Source organism: Microcaecilia unicolor, chromosome 3 (genome assembly GCF_901765095.1).
Source record: "Microcaecilia unicolor chromosome 3, aMicUni1.1, whole genome shotgun sequence".
Lineage (NCBI taxonomy): Eukaryota > Metazoa > Chordata > Amphibia > Gymnophiona > Siphonopidae > Microcaecilia > Microcaecilia unicolor.
Window position 1 is genome coordinate 59,370,865 of NC_044033.1, and position 24,092 is coordinate 59,394,956.

General features: G+C 44.3%; 1 protein-coding gene across 1 annotated transcript in view; it reads left to right on the forward strand.

Moving 5' to 3' along the window:
- The window catches only part of NVL (nuclear VCP like), a 258,431-nt gene that overhangs the window by 171,418 nt on the left and 62,921 nt on the right, over positions 1–24,092 (forward strand). Inside the window, 1 exon segment of the mRNA XM_030194664.1 lies at positions 1,652–1,771. Within this exon segment, the coding sequence (XP_030050524.1) occupies positions 1,652–1,771 (120 nt within the window).

The window sequence follows — 24,092 nt, forward strand, 5'->3', positions numbered from 1 at the left end:
TCGCGAGAGGATTGTGAAAAATTACAAGAGGACCTTACGAGACTGGGAGACTGGGCGGCTAAATGGCAGATGATGTTTAATGTGAGCAAGTGCAAGGTGATGCATGTGGGAAAAAAGAACCCGAATTATAGCTACGTCATGCAAGGTTCCACGTTAGGAGTTACGGACCAAGAAAGGGATCTGGGTGTCGTCGTCGATAACACACTGAAACCTTCTGCTCAGTGTGCTGCTGCGGCTAAGAAAGCAAATAGAATGTTGGGTATTATCAGGAAAGGTATGGAAAACAGGTGTGAGGATGTTATAATGCCGTTGTATCGCTCCATGGTGCGACCGCACCTTGAGTATTGTGTTCAATTCTGGTCGCCGCATCTCAAGAAAGATATAGTAGAATTGGAAAAGGTGCAGCGAAGGGTGACTAAAATGATAGCGGGGATGGGACGACTTCCCTGTGAAGAAAGACTAAGGAGGCTAGGGCTATACAGCTTGGAGAAGAGACGGCTGAGGGGAAACATGATAGAGGTATATAAAATAATGAGTGGAGTGGAACAGGTGGATGTGAAGCGTCTGTTCACGCTTTCCAAAAATACTAGGACTAGGGGGCATGCGATGAAACTACAGTGTAGTAAATTTAAAACAAATCGGAGAAAATTTTTCTTCACCCAACGTGTAATTAAACTCTGGAATTCGTTGCCGGAGAAAGTGGTGAAGGCGGTTAGCTTAGCAGTGTTTAAAAAGGGGTTGGACGGTTTCCTAAAGGACAAGTCCATAAACCGCTACTAAACGGACTTGGAAAACTCCAAAATTCCAGGAATAACATGTATAGAATGTTTGTACGTTTGGGAAGCTTGCCAGGTGCCCTTGGCCTGGATTGGCCGCTGTCGTGGACAGGATGCTGGGCTCGATGGACCCTTGGTCTTTTCCCAGTATGGCATTACTTATGTACTTATGTACTTATGTATATAGTGCATGGGTGGTGGATGGGGGACAGCATTTTGCCTGTTTACAGAGCATGTGAGAGCATCAGGAGTCATCCTAGAGAGGGAGCTGCCATACCAACTTTTTAGAAATATGGGTTTGATTTTGTTAAGATAATTCAAGAAAAAGTAGGGTCCCATCACATTACTGTTGGGTTTTACTAGAGAGCTAAAGAGAGTGAGCTTTGTTTAACCATATGTGCTAAGACAGAGATATTCATGTCATAACTTAATTGATTCTGATTCTTGTACTTAACCAGAATTCTGATTGTTTTACTCTGATGTACATAACCATCCCTCACACAAAGCCGGCATGGCATCCTTAGCAGTTTCTTCAGAACATGCAGTTCTGGGTCAGATATGTTAAATTGTACAGCGCTGCGTAACCCTAGTAGCGCTTTAGAAATGTCAAGTAGTAGTAGTAGTAGATTGGGATCTTCTTCATCAGTCCTAGAACAATCATGACCCACAATACCAGAGAAGCTTGGTTTTCCTAAAAATAAGTCTCTTGTAACATTGAAGGTGGGAATGGGGAATGCAAACCAAACAGGTTGTCAATTGATATTCTTTTGAGACATCCACAAGTTCATAAACTAATCACCCGTTGGATATTCCACTTTTCTTCAGACTACTGTTTGAAATCCTCAGCAACAGAATTTTGCAATCTGTTTTTCCAGTATGTGGGTGAGAGCGAGCGAGCTGTGCGACAGGTGTTCCAGAGAGCCAGCAACTCTTCTCCCTGTGTGATATTCTTTGATGAAATTGATGCTTTGTGTCCTCGCAGATCTGGCCATGAGGTGAGTCACTGCATTAAATCCAATTTAATGTGTAGTAAATACCAATCATTTTATAAAAGAAAGTAATGTGGTAGTGAAAGAGGCAAGGTATAAGCAGTGGTGTACTGGAGCCAGCTCGCACTGGCTCTGCAGAGCTGGTTGTTAATTTTAGATCAATTTTGCAAGCCAGTTGTTGTGCTGTCAGGCAGGCGTCCATGTTCCGGGAGATCATGCACTGTGCCTGCACTGAGTGGTCAACTCTAAGGTTTTTTTTCGCAAGTTGCAGCCGGAGGCCAGAGGCGTGATCACCTGATATATTTGGTGCATGCGTGTGGCAACCCTGCCTTGTGCTGCACATACACTGCAGGCAGGAAGTTCAGTGTGCTCACCTCAATCTCAGCACTCCTGATCACAGCCCCGGGGGTCCAACCTCAACCTAGCTGCACTGAACTTTTTATTTAGCAGCCTGCCTGAGGGCTAGATGCACTACACAATCGTTAGAGCCCTTCCCTTACCGATCCCTTAGCGAATCGGTAAGGAACGGGCTTGCATCAAGGAATAGGAATGCAAATGAGCTGCTCGTTGTAGCTCACTTGCATTCTCTATTCCATCGTTAAACAGTAGGCCGGTCGAGCATGCACAGAGCAGCCAAGCGTTATGCTGGCTGATCTGCGCATGCCAAGGACGTCCTTTATGGACGTCCTTCACTATATATTTAAAAAAAAAAAAAAAAAGACAAGCTGTGCCTATGGACGTCCTTTATGGACGTCCTTCCCCCCGCCCCTGCATTGAAATGACAGCTTCCCGCACCCCCGGCCTCCCCACCATCCAAGGCACCCCTGAGGCACCGCCTCCGCCATCCTTTTTGAGGTCGTCACTGCCGCCGCTCCCCCCCTCCGTCTGCCCCTGGGCCGGGCCCTCACAGCGCCTCTCACCTCTGTGTGAAGGCGCTGCAGCAGGCAACAGCTGATCGCCTCCCTTCGGACTTCCCTCCTTTCCTCCCTGGCCCGCCCTCATCTGATGTAAGACGAGGGCGGGCCAGGGAGGAAAGGAGGGAAGTCCAAAGGGAGGCGATCAGCTGTTGCCTGCTGCAGCGCCTTCACATGGAGGTGAGAGGCGCTGTAAGGGCCCGGCCCGGTGGCAGACGGAGGTGGAGGGGGGAGAGGTGGCGGCGATGACCTCAAGGGGGCGGCGGGGGCGGTGCCTCGGATGGCGGGAAGGCCGGGGCTGCGGGAAGCTGTCATTTCAATGCAGGGGGGATGGGCGGTGATCTGGGGGGGGGGGCGAAGGACGTCCATAATGGACGTCCATAGGCACAGCTCGTCTTTTCTTTTTTTTTTATATATAGTGAAGGACGAACTCGGGGGGGGGGGGGGGAGGCTGAGCTAAACGCGCTGTGAGAGACTTCCAGGTCTCTCAGCTGAGTAAGCACGTCCATAATAAAGGACATCCCTGACGAGCACTTTTTTCCCCAATTTTTTTTTTTTGGTAACATTTCAATCTCGCGCAGCCCCAACGACAGGTACAGACATCTCGTTAGATTTTCCAGTGTTAAGGTAATCGGAAAAAGTTAGTGCATCTCATTACAATGGGGTTTCTACACAATTTGCTCATCTGCATTCCGTTTTTGTTAGCTGCTATGGTCCTCTGAAAAATGGCCTTTAGTGCATGCCAGGGTTTACTACTTGCTGGTTAATGGCTCGTTAATTGCTCCTTAAGTTTAGTGCATCTGGTCCTGAGTCAAAGACATCACAAGAGTACACTTTGCTTAAGCTGCCTGCTGCAGGGCTTCCAGCTGGCTTACTGGCACTGTGCAGTGCCTCCCCAACCCCCTACTCTGAGACCTGAGCAGGTGTTGACAGAGCCCTGGGCACAGCCAGAGATCTTGATGCAGTGCACTGCTTACTGGTAAGAAGCAAAGCAAGTGTTAGACAAATTACTTTCTTATACATTATTCTTTATGTATCCTATACTGTTTATTGTAAGCCACATTTATCTCAAACTTGTCTGGGATAATGTGGGATATAAATGTCACAAATAAATAAATTCTGTTGACAAGTTTAAAAAAATAAACTAACTTGACAACATTGCTGTGTTCTTACGATGATCTAGGAGTTTGTCTTCTTACATCAGTATTACATCTGCATTGCAGCTAATTGGGATATCATAGCTTAAAAAAGCAGAAAAGTTGGTCGAGCTAGGGCCCAGTGGCTCACTTTCTTCCAACGCTTGACTGGCAGATAAGAGAACCAATTTTAACAATCATCAATTAGATGGCCTAAAAATATTTATTCCGACGTGACATAAATCAGAAGTATAGAGGAGATTATGCTCATTTTCAAAGCCAGCTGAAACCTTTATTAGTACAGTACCACTGCTTTAATGTCTTTTGTGGTGGAATCACTGCTGTATCTATCTTTTACCTTTTGCCCAGTAGAAATGTACATAGCAGATGTAGACTTGCTGTATTGTTTTCTCATATGCTGCATTTATCCTGCTGGTGAGGTATTGGCCCTCTGTGGGCAAGCGTGAGCTATGGATTGCTGTACTTTATTCTGTAATTACTTGGTAGTCTGAATATACAGTGGGGGAAATAAGTATTTGATCCCTTGCTGATTTTGTAAGTTTGCCCACTGACAAAGACATGAGCAGCCCATAATTGAAGGGTAGGTTATTGGTAACAGTGAGAGATAGCACATCACAAATTAAATCCGGAAAATCACATTGTGGAAAGTATATGAATTTATTTGCATTCTGCAGAGGGAAATAAGTATTTGATCCCTCTGGCAAACAAGACCTAATACTTGGTGGCAAAACCCTTGTTGGCAAGCACAGCGGTCAGACGTCTTCTGTAGTTGATGATGAGGTTTGCACACATGTCAGGAGGAATTTTGGTCCACTCCTCTTTGCAGATCATCTCTAAATCATTAAGAGTTCTGGGCTGTCGCTTGGCAACTCGCAGCTTCAGCTCCCTCCATAAGTTTTCAATGGGATTAAGGTCTGGTGACTGGCTAGGCCACTCCATGACCCTAATGTGCTTCTTCCTGAGCCACTCCTTTGTTGCCTTGGCTGTATGTTTTGGGTCATTGTCGTGCTGGAAGACCCAGCCACGACCCATTTTTAAGGCCCTGGCGGAGGGAAGGAGGTTGTCACTCAGAATTGTACGGTACATGGCCCCATCCATTCTCCCATTGATGCGGTGAAGTAGTCCTGTGCCCTTAGCAGAGAAACACCCCCAAAACATAACATTTCCACCTCCATGCTTGACAGTGGGGACGGTGTTCTTTGGGTCATAGGCAGCATTTCTCTTCCTCCAAACACGGCGAGTTGAGTTCATGCCAAAGAGCTCAATTTTTGTCTCATCTGACCACAGCACCTTCTCCCAATCACTCTCGGCATCATCCAGGTGTTCACTGGCAAACTTCAGACGGGCCGTCACATGTGCCTTCCGGAGCAGGGGGACCTTGCGGGCACTGCAGGATTGCAATCCGTTATGTCGTAATGTGTTACCAATGGTTTTCGTGGTGACAGTGGTCCCAGCTGCCTTGAGATCATTGACAAGTTCCCCCCTTGTAGTTGTAGGCTGATTTCTAACCTTCCTCATGATCAAGGATACCCCACGAGGTGAGATTTTGCGTGGAGCCCCAGATCTTTGTCGATTGACAGTCATTTTGTACTTCTTCCATTTTCTTACTATGGCACCAACAGTTGTCTCCTTCTCGCCCAGCGTCTTACTGATGGTTTTGTAGCCCATTCCAGCCTTGTGCAGGTGTATGATCTTGTCCCTGACATCCTTAGACAGCTCCTTGCTCTTGGCCATTTTGTAGAGGTTAGAGTCTGACTGATTCACTGAGTCTGTGGACAGGTGTCTTTCATACAGGTGACCATTGCCGACAGCTGTCTGTCATGCAGGTAACGAGTTGATTTGGAGCATCTACCTGGTCTGTAGGGGCCAGATCTCTTACTGGTTGGTGGGGGATCAAATACTTATTTCCCTCTGCAGAATGCAAATAAATTCATATACTTTCCACAATGTGATTTTCCAGATTTAATTTGTGATGTGCTATCTCTCACTGTTACCAATAACCTACCCTTCAATTATGGGCTGCTCATGTCTTTGTCAGTGGGCAAACTTACAAAATCAGCAAGGGATCAAATACTTATTTCCCCCACTGTAAGAACCGCCAAACTGGGTTGAACCAAAGGCTCATTTTACACAGGTTTCTGCATGACATGATTGTAGTAATTTACCCCTCTAATAGCTTTTTGAATTTCTTGGCATTATAAATTGCACTATATATACAGGTTTTTGGTTTTTTTTTTGCCAAGCCCGGCTAGCCAAATAAATAGACTTCTGCCACTCCCCCCTGCTTGCTCCCCCCTGCATGCTGAGACTTCTTGTGCATGCTCTGAGAATGCGTAAGTCCCACCATGCTGCTTAGATCCAGAAACAAGCACTGGAGAGTGGTGGCAGTCCATTTATTAGATTGCGGGGCTCAGCATCCCTGCCAGCAAAGGAATATCTAGCGTGCTTGCATGGGGGTGGGGGAGAGGACTGCATTGCCCCCCCCCCCCCCCCCCCATACACACACACACATACAGAGCTGGTTATTTATTCCATAGAGAAAAAGAGAGACACGGGAATATGATACAGACATTCAGATATCTAAATGATGTCAGGTGTAGGAAACAAACCTTTTTCAGATAAAAGAACACTCAAGAACAAGAGATCAGGGTACGAGTCCCCAAAGGGGGTAGATATAGAAGCCATATCAGAAAATATTTCTTCATAGAATCAGAGTCTGCTGAAGTTGTAGGTGGGTGGTTGGGTGATTAAATATCAGGTTTTCAATTTGAATGTGCTGTAGCATTCTATACGTTCCATGAAGGCCCATATTCCTGTGGTTGCTGTCCCAGCTTAGCATAGCATATTTTGAATTATGGCTGTTGTACAGACTGCAGTACTGTCTCACTAGAAATGACCTAAGGATGGTAGTTCAAGTGCTAGAGTTATTTGGCTTTGACTACTGTAGTGTGACCTCTATGGGGTTACCTCAGGTTATACAGTGTGTTTTTCAAATGGTTTGGAACTCATAAATTTCTTTACTTACAGGTTTCCAATATTATGAACAAGTGCCCCCCTCCCCATTGTAAAGATTTACAGTGGCTACCCATGGAAATCTGGGTTAAATTTAAAATGTTGCTACTAATGTTTTGGGTTATTCATGGTGAGGCCCTTTTGGTATTTAAAAGAATTGGTAAAGGGTGGTTTTCTGTATGGTCATTAGAATCTGCTAGTAAACAGCTATTTCATCAGGATGGTATTTGTTAGTCTGGTGTTGTTTAGATGCTTTTAAAATGACATTACCAGTTGTTTTTTTTTAACTTAGTATTTATTGTGTCCTTCAGAATAAACAGTTCCAATTACAAAGCCTCAAATGTGACCAGCCGAATCCACAAATACTTTTACATTGTTATCAGTCCTAACATCAAGTTCAATTTATTTGATATACTGCCAATCTAATAAAAAATCTAAGAAGTTTACAAGTTCAATTAAAAGAATAAAGGAGGGAGTATAAAATTGAGTAGGCTGATGAATCTAATATAAAGTACTTTGTTTATTTGGTGTATTTTGTGCTGGTTAGTTGATGAATTGCAAGAGGACTATAATTTATGTATTTATTTAGTCCAGCTTACTCCCTTCTTTATCTAAATCACTAATTATGAGAGATTACTAAACTCTAAAAGTTATCAAATATGCTAACACAGAGGGTTTTAACAATTCAACTCACAACCACTCTCCCCACTCAAGTTTTAAGTATGTGTGAAAACAGCACCTATGGTAATATGAAAATGAAATTGCCACGTATACTTTTCCTCCCCTGATGTAATTATGCCTGCTTTTACCAATACTGAGGAGCAATTTTAAAAATCATTTTTTATATGGATATATAGATATATATAGATATAGATATAGATAGATATATGTGTGTGTGTGTATATATATATATATATATATATATATATATTACTTGAAACTTGTCCTATCCCATATTTAACATGGAAAATCTTTATTGGAGGCTCATTTGATTCCCTGAGAAAAAGCATGACCCTAATAGGTATTAAGAAGTATAAAGAAGTCTGTGCACAATTTATGAATAAGGAAAAGAAAGCTGGCTGTGGTTCTTTCTTGTTCATTTAGTTAATTCACTTACTCTTGTCACTGATATAAATAGAGAAACACATGTGTTACCCTGCTGCTGCCTGTCAACTGCAGGAGCCACTCTTCTCAGAGAGGTGGGCCATAAAATAACGCACAGGAGAAAGAAAGCACCTTGTGCTCTGTTGTTGATATTTTTGAGGTGTTGATTGCATGAGGAAGGTGGGTGTTAGAGCAGTCAGCACACTATGTTAAATGCTGGCACTGGGGTTTAAATGAAGCTGGTGACTGCATTGGCTGAAAATTGACCCTGGGTCTCTTGGCAGAAGCAGCTAAAGTCACAGAAAGGTCAGTGGAAAGAAAACATAGTAACATAGTAAATGACGGCAGAAAAAGACCTGCACGGTCCATCCAGTCTGCCCAACAACACAACTCATGTGTGCTACTTTTGTGTATACCCTACTTTGATTTGTACCTGTGCTCTTCAGGGCACAGACCGTATAAGTCTGCCCAGCACTAGCCCCGCCTCCCAACCACCGGCTCTGGCATAGACCGTATAAGTCTGCCCAGCACTATCCCCGCCTCCCACCACCGGCTCTGGCACAGACCGTATAAGTCTGCCCAGTGCTATCCCTGCCTCCCAACCTCCAGTCCTGCCTCCCACCACTGGCTCTGGCACAGACCGTATAAGTCTGCCCCGCACTATCCCCGCCTCCCACTACCGGCTCTGCTATCCAATCTCGGTTAAGCTCCTGAGGATCCTTTCCTTCTGAACAGGATTCCTTTATGTTTATCCCATGCATGTTTGAATTCCGTTACCGTTTTCCTCTTCACCACCTCCCGCGGGAGGGCATTCCAAGCATCCACCACTCTCTCCGTGAAGAAATACTTCCTGACATTTTTCTTGAGTCTGCCCCCCTTCAATCTCATTTCATGTCCTCTCGTTCTACCACCTTCGTATCTCCGGAAAAGGTTCGTTTGCGGATTAATACCTTTCAAATATTTGAACGTCTGTATCATATCACCCCTGTTTCTCCTTTCCTCCAGGGTATACATGTTCAGGTCAGCAAGTCTCTCCTCATACGTCTTGTTACGCAAATCCCATACCATTCTCGTAGCTTTTCTTTGCACCGCTTCGATTCTTTTTACATCCTTAGCAAGATACGGCCTCCAAAACTGAACACAATACTCTAGATGGGGCCTCACCAACGACTTATACAGAAGCATCAACACCCCCTTTCTTCTGCTGGTCACACCTCTCTCTATACAGCCCAACAACCTTCTAGATACAGCCACCACCTTGTCACACTGTTTCGTCACCTTCAAATCCTCGGATACTATCACCCCAAGGTCCCTCTCCCCTTCTGAACCTATCAGACTCTCACCACCTAACACATACGTCTCCCGTGGATTTCTATTCCCTAAGTGCATCACTTTGCATTTCTTCGCATTGAATTTTAATTGCCAGACTTTAGACCATTGTTCTAGCTTCTTCAAATCCTTTTTCATGTTTTCCACTCCCTCCGTGGTGTCCACTCTGTTACAGATCTTAGTATCATCCGCAAATAGGCAAACTTTACCTTCTAACACTTCGGCAAGGTCACTCACAAATATATTGAACAGAATCGGCCCCAGCACCGATCCTTGAGGCACTCCACTACTCACCTTTCCCTCCTCCGAGCTAACTCCATTCATCACCACCCTCTGGCGTCTGTCCGTCAACCAGTTCCTAATCCAGTTCACCACTTTAGGTCCTATCTTCAGCCCATCCAGTTTATTTAAAAGCCTCCTGTGGGGAACCGTGTCAAAAGCTTTGCTGAAATCTAAGTAGATTACGTCCATAGCTCGTCCCTGATTCAATTCTCCTGTCACCCAATCAAAAAACTCAATGAGATTCGTTTGGCACGATTTCCCTTTGGTAAAACCATGTTGTCTCGAATCCTGCAACTTATTGGCTTCCAGGAAATTCACTATCCTTTCCTTCAGCATCGCTTCCATTACTTTTCCAATAACTGAAGTGAGGCTTACCGGCCTGTAGTTTCCAGCTACTTCCCTATCACCACTTTTGTGAAGAGGGACCACCTCCGCCGTTCTCCAATCCCTCGGAACATCTCCCGTCTCCAAGGATTTATTAAACAAATCTTTAAGAGGACCCACCAGGACCTCTCTGAGCTCCCTTAATATCCTGGGGTGGATACCATCCGGTCCCATGGCTTTGTCCACCTTTAGCTTTACAAGTTGTTTATACACACTCTCTTCTGTAAATGATGCTGTATCCACTCCACTATCATTTGTACTTTTTCCAGTCCATCGCGGTCCTGCTCCAGGATTTTCTTCTGTGAAAACAGAACAAAAGTATCTATTTAGCAAATTTGCTTTTCCTTCATCACTATCTACATAGCGGTTCGCAGTATCTTTTAGTCTCACAATTCCCTTTTTAGTCATTCTCCTTTCACTAATATACCTGAAGAAATTTTTGTCACCCCTCCTTACATTTCTAGCCATTTGTTCTTCTGCTTGCGCTTTCGCCAGACATATCTCTCTCTTGGCTTCTTTCAGTTTCCTCCGGTATTCCTTCCTGTGTTCCTGTTCTTGAGTTTTTGTGTATTTCTGGAACGCCAACTCTTTAGCCTTTATTTTCTCAGCCACTTGCTTGGAGAACCATATCGGTTTCCTTTTTCTCTTGCTTTTATTTACTTTCCTTACATAAAGGTTTGTAGCCCTATTTATAGCTTCTTTCAGCCTGGACCACTGTCCTTCCACTTCTTGTACTTCCTCCCAGCCCATCAGCTCCTTCCTCAGGTATTCCCCCATTTTAGTAAAGTCAGCATGCTTGAAATCCAGGACTTTGAGTTTTGAGTGGCTGCCCTCCACTACAGCAGTCATATCAAACCAAACCGTTTGATGGTCACTGCCGCCCAGGTGGGCACCCACTCGGACATTTGACACGCTATCCCCATTTGTGAGTACCAGATCCAGCGTCGCTCCCTCCCTCGTGGGTTCCGTCACCATTTGTCTCAGCAAAACACTTTGGAAAGCATCCACGATCTGTCTACTTCTCTCCGATTTCGCCGACGGAACCTTCCAATCTACATCCGGCAGATTGAAATCTCCCAGCAACAGCACCTCCCTCTTCTTTCCTAACTTTTGAATATCCGTGATCAGATCCCTATCTAGTTCTTCCAGTTGTGTCGGGGGGTCTGTAGACAACACCCACATGGACTGAGGTTCTATCATCTCTTTTTAAGGTGATCCATATCGCTTCTTCTTTTCCCCAGGTCCCTGTCATTTCAGTCGCCGTGATATCATTTCTCACATACAGAGCTACTCCTCCACCTTTACAACCCTCTCTATCCTTCCTAAATAGATTATAGCCTGGTATGTTTGCATCCCATTCATGGGAACCATTTAGCCACGTCTCCGTGATTGCAACAATGTCTAAGTCTGCCTCCACCATCAGGGCTTGAAGGTCATGAACTTTATTGCTTAGACTGTGAGCATTTGCGGTCATTGCATTCCATCTACATTTCCTGGTATGTGTTTTAGTGATTTTGGGGTGTCTTAACCCTTTGGGTACCTTCCTATCTTTTTGTTCCACCTTCATTCCTTTTTCTTCTGCATCCGTTCTATTTTCAGGAATATCACAGTGCTGTAATGGTGCAAAAGAATTCTGTAGGGGCATCTATTTTTAGGTGGTTTTATCCTTTGAGGCAGTGGTGTGAATTTGGTTTGATTCTGAGCAGTGTGATTTTGTAGAGTCTTTGAAGCTGCTTTAAGTGTATCTAATTCCTCCTTTAGTTTACTAAGCTCCTTTTTTAAACTAGCGAGCTGATGACATATAGGACAAGCTTTTAGTGTCCAGATGATTGGCCTTGAAACTAAAGCACCACAATTATTACAGAGAATAAGAGTCATGCTGATGTATTTGGTATGAATAGGTATGCTATGATGGGGTTAAGAGTATGCAAGATTGACTTTACTCTTAAGCCACACAGGCAGAGAGATTTGTATTTGGGTGGAGTTAATTTGTGATAAGTAGTGTATGTAGGAAAGCTATTTAGGAAGTGGAAGTCTTGGGGTGGGTGGGATGAGGGGCAGGGTGGGGGGGGGGGGGTTAAAATGTAAAACGTGTGTTTGTTTTTGTTGTAAAACCTATCTCTAGAATTGTATTAAGCCACTTATCTACACAGCTGGTTAGGATAAGGGGAAGACAAGGTTACAAAATGCACCAGAAATGTCCAAAAGCACAGTTTGAGTAGGAAATTCCTGGAAGAAAGCCAGCACAAAAGTCTTATCTGAGTGAGTTTCCTTGAGGCAGGAGACAAGTGAGGCCCTTGAAGTTGCCCAGCTCTGAACAGAAACTAGCCCCTCCTAATCATTTTAGATTGTCTGCAGAAAGCCAGGTGGGATGAGGATGGGGGATGGGAAAGAGTTCAGTACAATTACAGTCAAGGAAAGAGAGTTTTAATACTATCTGGCTGGGTCTCTTGGCAGAAGCAGCTAAAGTCACAGAAAGGTCAGTGGAAAGAAAAGGCAATAGTCTGAAAATTCCCCTCTCACTGGCAATCAGGGTCTCTTGGCAGAAGCAGCTAAAGTCACAGAAAGGTCAGTGGAAAGAAAAGGCAACAGTCTGAAAATTCCCCCTCACTGGCAATCGGAATGTATTTAGATGACTGTTCGTTAATGGTTTTCAAATTCTGCTTTCAGCATAGGCTGTTCCTTTTTGGTTGCTGAAAAAAAAAAAGAGTAATGATAATCTTCAAACATTAAGAATTGTACCTGCTATCATGAAATGATTATGTCATAACCATACTCTGTAAGCCACATTGAGACTGCAAAAAGGTGGGAAAATGTGGGATACAAATGCAATAAATAATAATAATATACCAGAAGATATATATGCAATATCCTACCTACCCCTATCCCCCACCACCTCACCATCCCTACTGTCCTCCTCCTCCTTCCTAGCTCTCAACCTCTACCTCCTTCCTGCCATGAACCCTTCCCCATTCCTCCTAAGCGCATCCCGTCTTCGTCGCCCTACCTCCCTCACCCTTCTCTGCTCTCTCTTGCTCCTTCTCCTGCTATCTGCGGGAGACATAAATCCCAACCCAGGTCCACCACACATGTCCTCATCCTCGTCTCATCTATGCAAACGATCCCGCGATATCTCCAATCTCATCTCCATTCCCCTCCTCCCCCCTTCCTCCCTCCCCTTCTCGTGTGCCCTGTGGAATGCCCGCTCAATCTGCAACAAACTTACCTTCACCCATGATCTCTTCATCTCCCATTCCCTTCAACTGCTCGCCCTAACCGAAACCTGACTCACCCCCAACGACTCTGCCTGTGTCGCGGCCCTATGCCTCAGAGGCTATCTTTTCTCCCATTCGCCCCGCCCAGTTAGCCGCGGTGCCGGCGTTGGCCTACTACTTTCACCATCCTGCAGTTTTCAACCCCTCCTCCTACCACAGTCTCACTGCTTCTCATTCTTTGAAGTCCATTCCATCCGTCTATTCTACCCGCTGCCACTCCGAGTTGCAGTCATTTACCGCCCCCCTGATAAGTCCCTCCCTTCCTTCCTTACCGACTTCGATGCATGGCTCTCCGTTTTTCTTGAGCCCTCATCCCCATCCCTCATTCTTGGTGACTTCAACATACACACTGATAACCCATCTGACTCATACGCTTCTCAATTCCTCACTCTAACCTCCTCCTTCAACCTCCACCTGAGCTCCACCACCCCTACTCACAAATCTGGTCACTGTCTTGATCTCGTCCTCTCTTCTACCTGCTCGCCCTCCAATTTCTGCGCCTCTGCTCTTCCCATTTCTGACCATCACCTGATCACATTCACACTTCATCACCCTCCTCCTCAGTCCTGTCCAACACTAGCCACTACCTCCAGGAATCTCCTGGCTGTTGACCCCCCCACCTTATCCTCTAGTATCTCTGATCTCCTCCCGTCCATCTTGTCCTCCGAGTCTGTCGACAAGGCTGTTTCCACTTACAATGCCACTCTCTCCTCTGCCCTAGACACCCTTGCACCGTCCGTTTCCCGTCCCACAAGGCGCACTAATCCCCAGCCCTGGCTTAACCCTTGCACCCGTTACCTTCGCTCCTGCACCAGATCAGCTGAACGCCTATGGAGGAAATCTCGCACCCATACTGACTTCATTCACTACAAATTCATGATATCCTCCTTCCAGTCCTCCCTATTCCTCGCCAAACAGGACTATTACACCCAATTGACTAATTCCCTCAGCTCTAACCCTCGTCATCTCTTCGCCACCCTCAATTCCCTCCTCAAAGTGCCCTCCGCTCCAACCCCCCCCCCCCCCCCCCCCCACTCTCTCCTCAATCACTGGCTGACTACTTCCGGGACAGGGTCCAGAAGATCAACCTCGAATTCACAACTAAACCTTCTCCTCCTCTTCATCCCAAAACCCACTCCCTCAACCAACCAACCCAGGCCTCCTCCTCCTCTTTTCCTGATATCACCAAAGAGGAAACCGCCCATCTTCTCTCCTCCTCGAAATGCACCACCTGTCCCTCAGACCCCATCCCCACCAACTTACTTAACACCATCTCTCCTACTATCACCCCCCCCCCCATCTGTCATATCCTCAACCTCTCTCTCTCCACTGCAACTGTCCCTGACACCTTCAAGCATGCTGTAGTCACACCTCTCCTCAAAAAACCTTCACTTGACCCTACCTGTGTTGGATTATTTGTAGTAAATAATTAGCAGATTTTAGTACACACAGCTTCAGCTTTAGAAATGTTAATTTCTTTCTTCATCTCTCTCTCATTCACCCCTGAATAATTCACTGCTGAGTCACTTTAAAGTTGAAGTAACAAAACATCTGTTTACTCACAGTTTGTAGTTAGATTATAATCAGACAGGCTTATATATACATATTACTATACATTTGTATTATCAGCTCCTTCCATGTGCTTAGATGGTAATGGATGCTCACACCACCATAGATCCTCTCAGGTTAGGAGAGATCATGAGCTCCATGTGCTCCATGTGCTGCATGTGCTGTGTCTAACCCCCACAGGAAGTTGCATAGCAGTGTGACCTCTCTAAGTAATTCACATCAGAGGTCACAGAGTAATCACAGAGAAATAATAGGTGACAGGCAATGCATGTAAAATACAATTACATTCCAACAAACCCCTTCTCATGCATAACTGTCATGCAATTATTTATTCATACAAAGTCCAAGCTTTATACGCAGATTCACAAAATGTTCTCTGGGTAACGGTTTGGTCATGATGTCAGCTGTCATCTCACTGGTGTGACAATAGTGTAGACTGATGACCCCTTCTTTTGCCAACTCTCGCACGTTGTGGTATTTCGTTGCGATGTGCTTGGTGCGTGACTGAACCTTGTCATTCTGTGACAGTCGGATGCAGCTCTGATTATCTTCCATTATCTGGATTGGTCTCTCTTCAGCTATTCCAAAATCCAGCATAAGTTTTTCAATCCACATCAGTTCTCTGCACGCTTCCGATACGGCCACATATTCAGCTTCTATGGCTGATCTATATTGGATGTTATCTGGTAAAGGTTCTCTTACTGTTTCATCCTTCAGAAAATCAGTGATCATGGGAGTGCTTACAACTTGGGCATCTTGCATACCTAAACTTTCAATAAGCTCATTTATTTTCTGCTTCTGGCTTAGAAGATAAGAACCATCATTTTGTTTCTCAATTTCTATACCAAGATAGTATGACACATTACCAAGTTCTTTTATCTCAACATTGAGGTTTAAACACTTTACAATGTCCTTGTACTCTTGCTCACTTTTGCTTGCAATGAGCAGATCATCAACAAAAGCTAAAATGTATGCATATTGTCCATTTGTGCACCTAGTGTACAAGCATTTATCTGCTTCACCTTGCTTAAATCCTAAATTTGTCAATATTTCATGCAATTTTTCATTCCAACATTTTGCACTTTGCTTTAATCCATAAAGACCTTTGTTTAATTTACACACTAGCTGTCTTTGTTTTGTATTTATGAAACCTGTTGGCTGTTCCATGTACAAATCTTCAGTTATATCTCCGTGAAGAAACGCTGTTTTCACATCAATGTGGTTGACTTGCATGCCTTTTGAGACTGCAATGCTCAGAAGTGTTCTGATTGTCGTGTGTTTCACTACAGGTGCAAACACTTCATCAAAATCTTCTCCATAATTTTGAAGATATCCCTTTGCGACTAATCTGGCTTTATACCTTTCCACTTTTCCTTGTGCATTCCTTTTTAACTTGAATACCCATTTGCATCCTATAGCTTTCTTGCCAGGAGGTAATTTTGTAAGAATCCAAGTATTATTTTTATTCAATGCATCAATTTCTTCTTGTGCAGCTTTATGCCATTCAGCAGCTTCTTCTGCTGGCATTTTCTCAATCTCATCCCATGTTAAGGGCTCTTGAGCTTCTGCTGACTTTGTTAGGTAAGACAGTCTTGGGGGTGGAACACCTTTGTTTTCCCTGGATGAGCGTCTGACAACAGGTTGGTCTGACCTTTCCGCATCCTCTAAATCTGAGAGTTCTTCTCCAATTGATTCCCCTTCTCCAACTGTACTGTCTTCTTCAATGATCCTTTCTGTGTCTGCTTCCTCTGCCTGTTCCTCGTTAGATACAGGTGAGTTGCTTTCAGACATCTGCCTTGGTATGGCATTTATATACACTGGCATGTCTATTATGGTTCTAGTTTCATATTCTGGATGATAAGGCTCATCTGGGATAATCCAGCCTTTATCAACCATTTTGTTTTCATCAAAACATGTAACATGTCTTATGCCAACAATGCCAGTTTTCAGATTCAAAATTCTATATCCTTTGTGTCCTGGAGCATAGCCAACTAAAATGCCCCTTTCTGTTGTGGAATCCAGCTTATGCCTTCTTTGCTTTGGTTCATGAGCATATGCTGTACTTCCAAATGTTCTTATGTGTGACAGGTTTGGCTTCCTACCCTGCCATGTCTCATGTGGTGTGCGCTCAGCGCCTTTAGTTGGCATTCTGTTTTGTAGGTACACTGCTGTGAGAATGGCTTCCCCCCATAGTCTTTTAGGGAGATTGCTATCTGACAGCATACATCTGGTCATTTCCACAAGTGACCTAAATTTTCTCTCTGCAACAGAATTTTGCTCTGGTGTATAAGCTACTGTTGTGATATGTTGAATGCCTTCTTGTTCTAGAAATGTGCGCATGCTTTGTGAAGTGAACTCACCACCATTGTCGGTCTGAAGAACCTTTGGTTTTCTTTCAAATTTGTTGCTCACCATGGCTACGTATTTCTTCAGCATGTCTGTGACTTGACTTTTTTCTTTCAGCAAATAGGCCACACAGTATCTAGAGAAATCATCCAAGAATATCAGCACAAATCTGTTATTTCCCAATGATGGGATATTAAACGGTCCACATAAGTCACTGTGTATTAAGTCCAGCACTTTATTACTCCTATTTCCTGTGTATGCAGGAAATGAGGGTCTCACACCTTTTTGAGTAACACAGTCTATGCATTTCTCCATTTTACCAGCATTTGCACTTATCTGAATGCCAGTGGCTAGTTGCTTACTGTAAAGATCCTGGATCACCTTAGAATCACGATGTCCCAGGCGGCGATGCCAGATTTCCAGACTACATTTACCATCATTCTTCCTTACTTGCGCCATATGTGAGGCTTCACCTGAAATGCTCAGTTTATAAACATCATTATGCATAAAAGCTTCAGCATACACTTCATCATTTTTAGAGATTGTGCACTTACTGTTTTCAAAATGAATCACAAATCCCTTCTTATCTAATGTAGATACACTAAGCATATTGCAAACTGCTTGGGGAATATACAAGACATCACTTACAGGAATTTCTTTAACTTCATTAGACACTTTGCATTTTAAGAATCCAATACCTTTTGCTTGGATCTTAGCAGTCCCTGCGTTTGCAGTTTTAAGAATACCTTCCTCTGGACACATTTCCTGAAAGAAATCCTTAGAATTGGTTAAATGGCATGTGCTCCCTGAATCCAAAATCCAAGTACTTTCATTTGAATTATTATTTACCATAGTCAAAGATTTTTCTGCCATTAGAAAGCCCTTGTGTTTATCTTTGTCCTTCATACATTTCCTGGTTTGAAAATTCTTTAGTTCCATTGGCTTAGGTGAGCTAGAGGGAGTGTTTTGTGTTTCCTTACACCATTTAGATACATGTCCCTCCTTTCCACATGAGTAGCAAATCAGCTTGCCCTTGGGTGGAGTTTTCCCATAGCTCCGCCTTCCTCTGTTCTTTGCCAAGAAATTTGTTTCATTTCTCTCTGACTTGCTTTGAGAACACATCTCCTCAGAATCATTTATTATGCATTCCTGCCTTAGTTTTGATGTTGTCTGTTCAAAAGATTGCCCTTCAATGGCCTCATTTACAGACCTAAAAACATCAAACTTCTTTGATAGTGAGGTAAAAAGAAATGCTCTTTTCAATGCATCACACATGGGAATTCCAGAAAGTTCTAGCTTTTGAAATGAAGACATAAGATGCATAATGTGATCATTACATTCACTTTTATCCCTTAATTTGGTTTCATTCAACTCTGCCAACCAAATTGGTTGCTGCTTTGCATATGTAGTTGCATACATAGTTCTCAGTTTATATAAAATGTCCTTTGGTGTATCTTTTCCCTCCACTAATATGGCTTGTTTCTCTGAGAGAGCTTCCAAAAGCATGCACTTCACATAATAGTTTGCATTGTCCCATTCAGCCATATTTTCAGCTGTTCTGTCTTGGTCTAAGCATATATGTAATCTTTTTGCTCGAAGGAGACATATGAATCTTAGTTCCCACTGCTGATAATTAAACTCAGTTAATCTAGGCACCTTGAGAGAGTAGAACAATGGTGAATTTCTTCCCTCAGCCATTTTCTTAGCCTTCTGTCTGCTGTGTGGGGGGAGAGAGAGACAGACTGAATCTTTCCTTTAAAACTTAAGAGAAAAATGTGGCCTTTTTTTCTGCCTGGTAATATTTCTCTTCTTTTTCAATTCCTGGACCCTGGGCCCATAACCCTTTTGTTGGATTATTTGTAGTAAATAATTAGCAGATTTTAGTACACACAGCTTCAGCTTTAGAAATGTTAATTTCTTTCTTCATCTCTCTCTCATTCACCCCTGAATAATTCACTGCTGAGTCACTTTAAAGTTGAAGTAACAAAACATCTGTTTACTCACAGTTTGTAGTTAGATTATAATCAGACAGGCTTATATATACATATTACTATACATTTGTATTATCAGCTCCTTCCATGTGCTTAGATGGTAATGGATGCTCACACCACCATAGATCCTCTCAGGTTAGGAGAGATCATGAGCTCCATGTGCTCCATGTGCTGCATGTGCTGTGTCTAACCCCCACAGGAAGTTGCATAGCAGTGTGACCTCTCTAAGTAATTCACATCAGAGGTCACAGAGTAATCACAGAGAAATAATAGGTGACAGGCAATGCATGTAAAATACAATTACATTCCAACAACCTGTCCCTCCAACTACCGCCCCATTTCCCTCCTACCCTTCCTCTCCAAAATACTTGAACGCGCCGTTCACAGTGGTTGCCTTGATTTTCTCGCCTCTCATGCCATCCTCGATCCGCTTCAATCTGGCTTTCACCCATTACACTCGACAGAAACGGCATTATCCAAAGTCTGCAATGACCTGTTCCTCGCCAAATCCAAAGGTCATTACTCCATCCTCATTCTCCTCGACCTATCCGCCGCTTTTGACACTGTCAATCACAACTTACTTCTGGACACACTGTCCTCTTTTGGGTTCCAGGGCTCTGTCCTCTCTTGGTTCTCCTCTTCTCTCTCCCATTGTACCTTCACACTCTCATGGTTCTTCCTCCACCCCTATCCCGCTCTCTGTTGGTGTCCCTCAGGGTTCTGTCCTTGGACACCTTCTTTTCTCAGTCTACATCTCTTCCCTGGGCTCCCTGATCTCGTCTCATGGCTTCCACTATCATCTAAATGAAAAATTAGATATAATAGGCATCTCTGAGACCTGGTGGAAGGAGGATAACCAGTGGGACACTGTCATACCGGGGTACAAATTATATCGTAGTGATAGGGTGAATCGGATTGGTGGAGGGGTAGCATTGTATATTAACGAGAGCCTTGAATCAAATAGATTGAAAATTCTGCAGGAAACAAAACACTCCTTGGAATCACTGTGGATTGAAATTCCATGTGCAAAGGGGAAAAGGATAGTGATAGGAGTGTACTACCGTCCGCCTGGCCAGGACGAACAGACGGATGCGGAAATGTTAAAGGAAATCAGGGACGCAAACAAACTGGGCAACACAATAATAATGGGGGATTTCAATTACCCGCATATAGACTGGGTTAATGTAACATCTGTACACGCAAGGGACATAAGATTTCTTGATGAAATCAAGGACAGCTTCATGGAACAGCTAGTTCAGGAGCCGACAAGAGAAGGAAAAATACTAGACTTAGTCCTTAGTGGTGCTCATGATCTAGTGCAGGGGGTAACGATACGAGGGCCGCTTGATAACAGTGATCATAATATGATCGGTTTTGATATTGGCATTGAAGGAAGTGAAACTAGGAAATCAAGTACGCTAGCGTTTAACTATAGAAAAGGTGATTACGACAAAATGAGAAAAATGGTGAAAAAAAGACTGAAAGGAGCAGCTCGCAGAGTAAAAAACTTGCATCAGGCGTGGATGCTGTTTAAAAACACCATCCTGGAGGTTCAGGACAAATATATTCCACGTATTAGAAAAAAGGGAAAAAAGACTAAACGTCAGCCGGCGTGGCTAAACAGTAAGATAAAGGAAATCATTAGAGCCAAAAAACAATCCTTCAGAAAGTGGAGAAGAGAACCAACTGAAAGTAACAGGATAGATCATAAGGAATGCCAAGCCAAATGCAAAGCAGAGATAAGGAGGGCAAAAAAGGACTTTGAGAAGAAATTAGCGTTGGAAGCAAAAATACATAGTAAAAATTTTTTTAGATACATTAAAAGCAGGAAACCGGCCAAAGAGTCGGTTGGGCCGCTGGACGAAAATGGTGTTAAAGGGGCGATCAAGGAGGACAAAGCCGTAGCGGAGAAATTAAATGAATTCTTTGCTTCGGTCTTCACCGAGGAGGATTTGGGGGGGACACCGGTGCTGGAAAGAATATTTGAAGCGGGGGAGTCGGAGAAACTAAACAAATTCTCTGTAACCTTGGAGGATGTAATGGGTCAGTTCAGCAAGCTGAAGAGTAGTAAATCACCGGGACCTGATGGTATTCATCCCAGAGTATTAATAGAACTAAAAAATGAACTTGCGGAGCTACTGTTAGAAATATGCAATCTGTCCCTAAAATCGAGTGTAATACCGGAAGACTGGAAGGTAGCCAATGTTACTCCGATTTTTAAGAAGGGTTCCAGAGGAGATCCGGGAAATTATAGACCGGTGAGTCTGACGTCAGTGCCGGGCAAGATGGTGGAGGCTATTATTAAGAATAAAATTGCAGAGCATATACAAAAACATGGACTGATGAGACAAAGTCAGCACGGATTTAGTGAAGGGAAGTCTTGCCTCACCAATCTAATGCATTTTTTTGAGGGGGTAAGCAAACATGTGGACAATGGGGAGCCGGTTGATATTGTATATCTGGATTTTCAGAAGGCGTTTGACAAAGTGCCGCACGAAAGACTCCTGAAGAAATTGCAGAGTCATGGAATCGGAGGTAGGGTACTATTATGGATTAAGAACTGGTTGAAAGATAGGAAGCAGAGAGTAGGATTGCGTGGCCAGTATTCTCAGTGGAGGAGGGTAGTTAGTGGGGTCCCGCAGGGGTCTGTGCTGGGTCCGTTGCTTTTTAATGTATTTATAAATGACCTAGAGATGGGAATAACTAGTGAGGTAATTAAATTCGCCGATGACACAAAATTATTCAGGGTCGTCAAGTCGCAGGAGGAATGTGAACGATTACAGGAGGACCTTGCGAGACTGGGAGAATGGGCGTGCAAGTGGCAGATGAAGTTCAATGTTGACAAGTGCAAAGTGATGCATGTGGGTAAGAGGAACCCGAATTATAGCTACGTCTTGCAAGGTTCCACGTTAGGAGTTACGGATCAAGAAAGGGATCTGGGTGTCGTCGTCGATGATACGCTGAAACCTTCTGCTCAGTGTGCTGCTGCGGCTAGGAAAGCGAATAGAATGTTGGGTGTTATTAGGAAGGGTATGGAGTCCAGGTGTGCGGATGTTATAATGCCGTTGTATCGCTCCATGGTGCGACCGCACCTGGAGTATTGTGTTCAGTACTGGTCTCCGTATCTCAAAAAAGATATAGTAGAATTGGAAAAGGTACAGCGAAGGGCGACGAAAATGATAGTGGGGATGGGACGACTTTCCTATGAAGAGAGGCTGAGAAGGCTAGGGCTTTTCAGCTTGGAGAAGAGACGGCTGAGGGGAGATGTGATAGAGGTGTATAAAATAATGAGTGGCATGGATCGGGTGGATGTGAAGCGACTGTTCACGCTGTCCAAAAATACTAGGACTAGAGGGCATGAGTTGAAGCTACAGTGTGGTAAGTTTAAAACGAATCGGAGAAAATTTTTCTTCACCCAACGTGTAATTAGACTCTGGAATTCGTTGCCGGAGAACGTGGTACGGGCGGTTAGCTTGACGGAGTTTAAAAAGGGGTTAGATAGATTCCTAAAGGACAAGTCCATAGACCGCTATTAAATGGACTTGGAAAAATTCCGCATTTTTAGGTATAACTTGTCTGGAATGTTTTTACGTTTGGGGAGCGTGCCAGGTGCCCTTGACCTGGATTGGCCACTGTCGGTGACAGGATGCTGGGCTAGATGGACCTTTGGTCTTTCCCAGTATGGCACTACTTATGTACTTATGTATCTTTATGTTGACGACACCCAGCTTTATCTCTCCACACCAGACATCACTGCAGAAACCCAGGCCAAAGTATCGGCCTGCTTATCCGACATTGCTGCCTGGATGTCCAACCGCCACCTGAAACTGAACATGGCCAAGACCGAACTTCTTGTCTTTCCACCCAAACCCACTTCTCTACCTCCACTCTCTATGTCGGTTGATAACACCCTCATCGTCCCCGTCTCATCTGCCCGCAACCTCGGTGTCATCTTCGACTCCTCCCTCTCCTTCTCTGCACATATCCAGCAGATAGCCAAGACCTGTCGCTTCTTACTCTATAACATTAGCAAAATTCGCCCTTTCCTCTCTGAACACACCACCCGAACTCTCATCCACTCTCGCATTCTCGCCTTGACTACTGTAACCTACTCCTCACTGGTCTCCCACTTAGCCACCTATCCCCCCTTCAGTCCATTCAGAACTCTGCTGCACGTCTTATCTTCCGCCTGAACCGATACACTCATATTACCCCTCTCCTCAAGTCACTTCATTGGCTTCCGATCAGGTACCGCATTCAGTTCAAGCTTCTGCTACTAACCTACAAATGCACTCAATCTGCAGCCCCTCCTTACCTCTCAACCCTCATCTCCCCTTACGTTCCTACCCATAACCTCCGCTCTCAAGACAAATCCCTCCTTTCAGTACCCTTCTCCACCACCGCCAACTCCAGGCTCCGCCCTTTCTGCCTCGCCTCACCCCATGCGTGGAACAAACTCCCCGAGCCCATACGCCAGGCCCCCTCCCTGCCCATCTTGAAATCACTGCTTAAAGCCCACCTCTTCAGTGTCGCCTTCGGCACCTAACCACTACACCTCTACTCAGGAAATCCAGACTGCCCCAACTTGACATTTCGTTCTTTAGATTGTAGGCTCCTTTGAGCAGGGACCGTCCTTCTTTGTTAATTTGTACAGCGCTGAGTAACCCTAGTAGCGCTCTAGAAATGTTAAGTAGTAGTAGAAGATCCTAAGTCATTTTCTGAAATGGTTTATGGGATCTTCCTTTTCTTTTTTTTGTTTTGTTCCCTTGGGCCTTAATACACAACAACCCAAGGATCCCCCCCCCCCCCCCCAACACCATTTTACATTTCACCCTGCCTTCACCATCCCTAGTCTGGTCATGGCAGTGATGGTCCTGAGCTGAAGGTCATGTGCCAGGCATAGGCGTAGCTAGGTTTTGACGTCTGAGGGAGCAGACTTTTGTAAAATAGGTGCCAGAATGTAG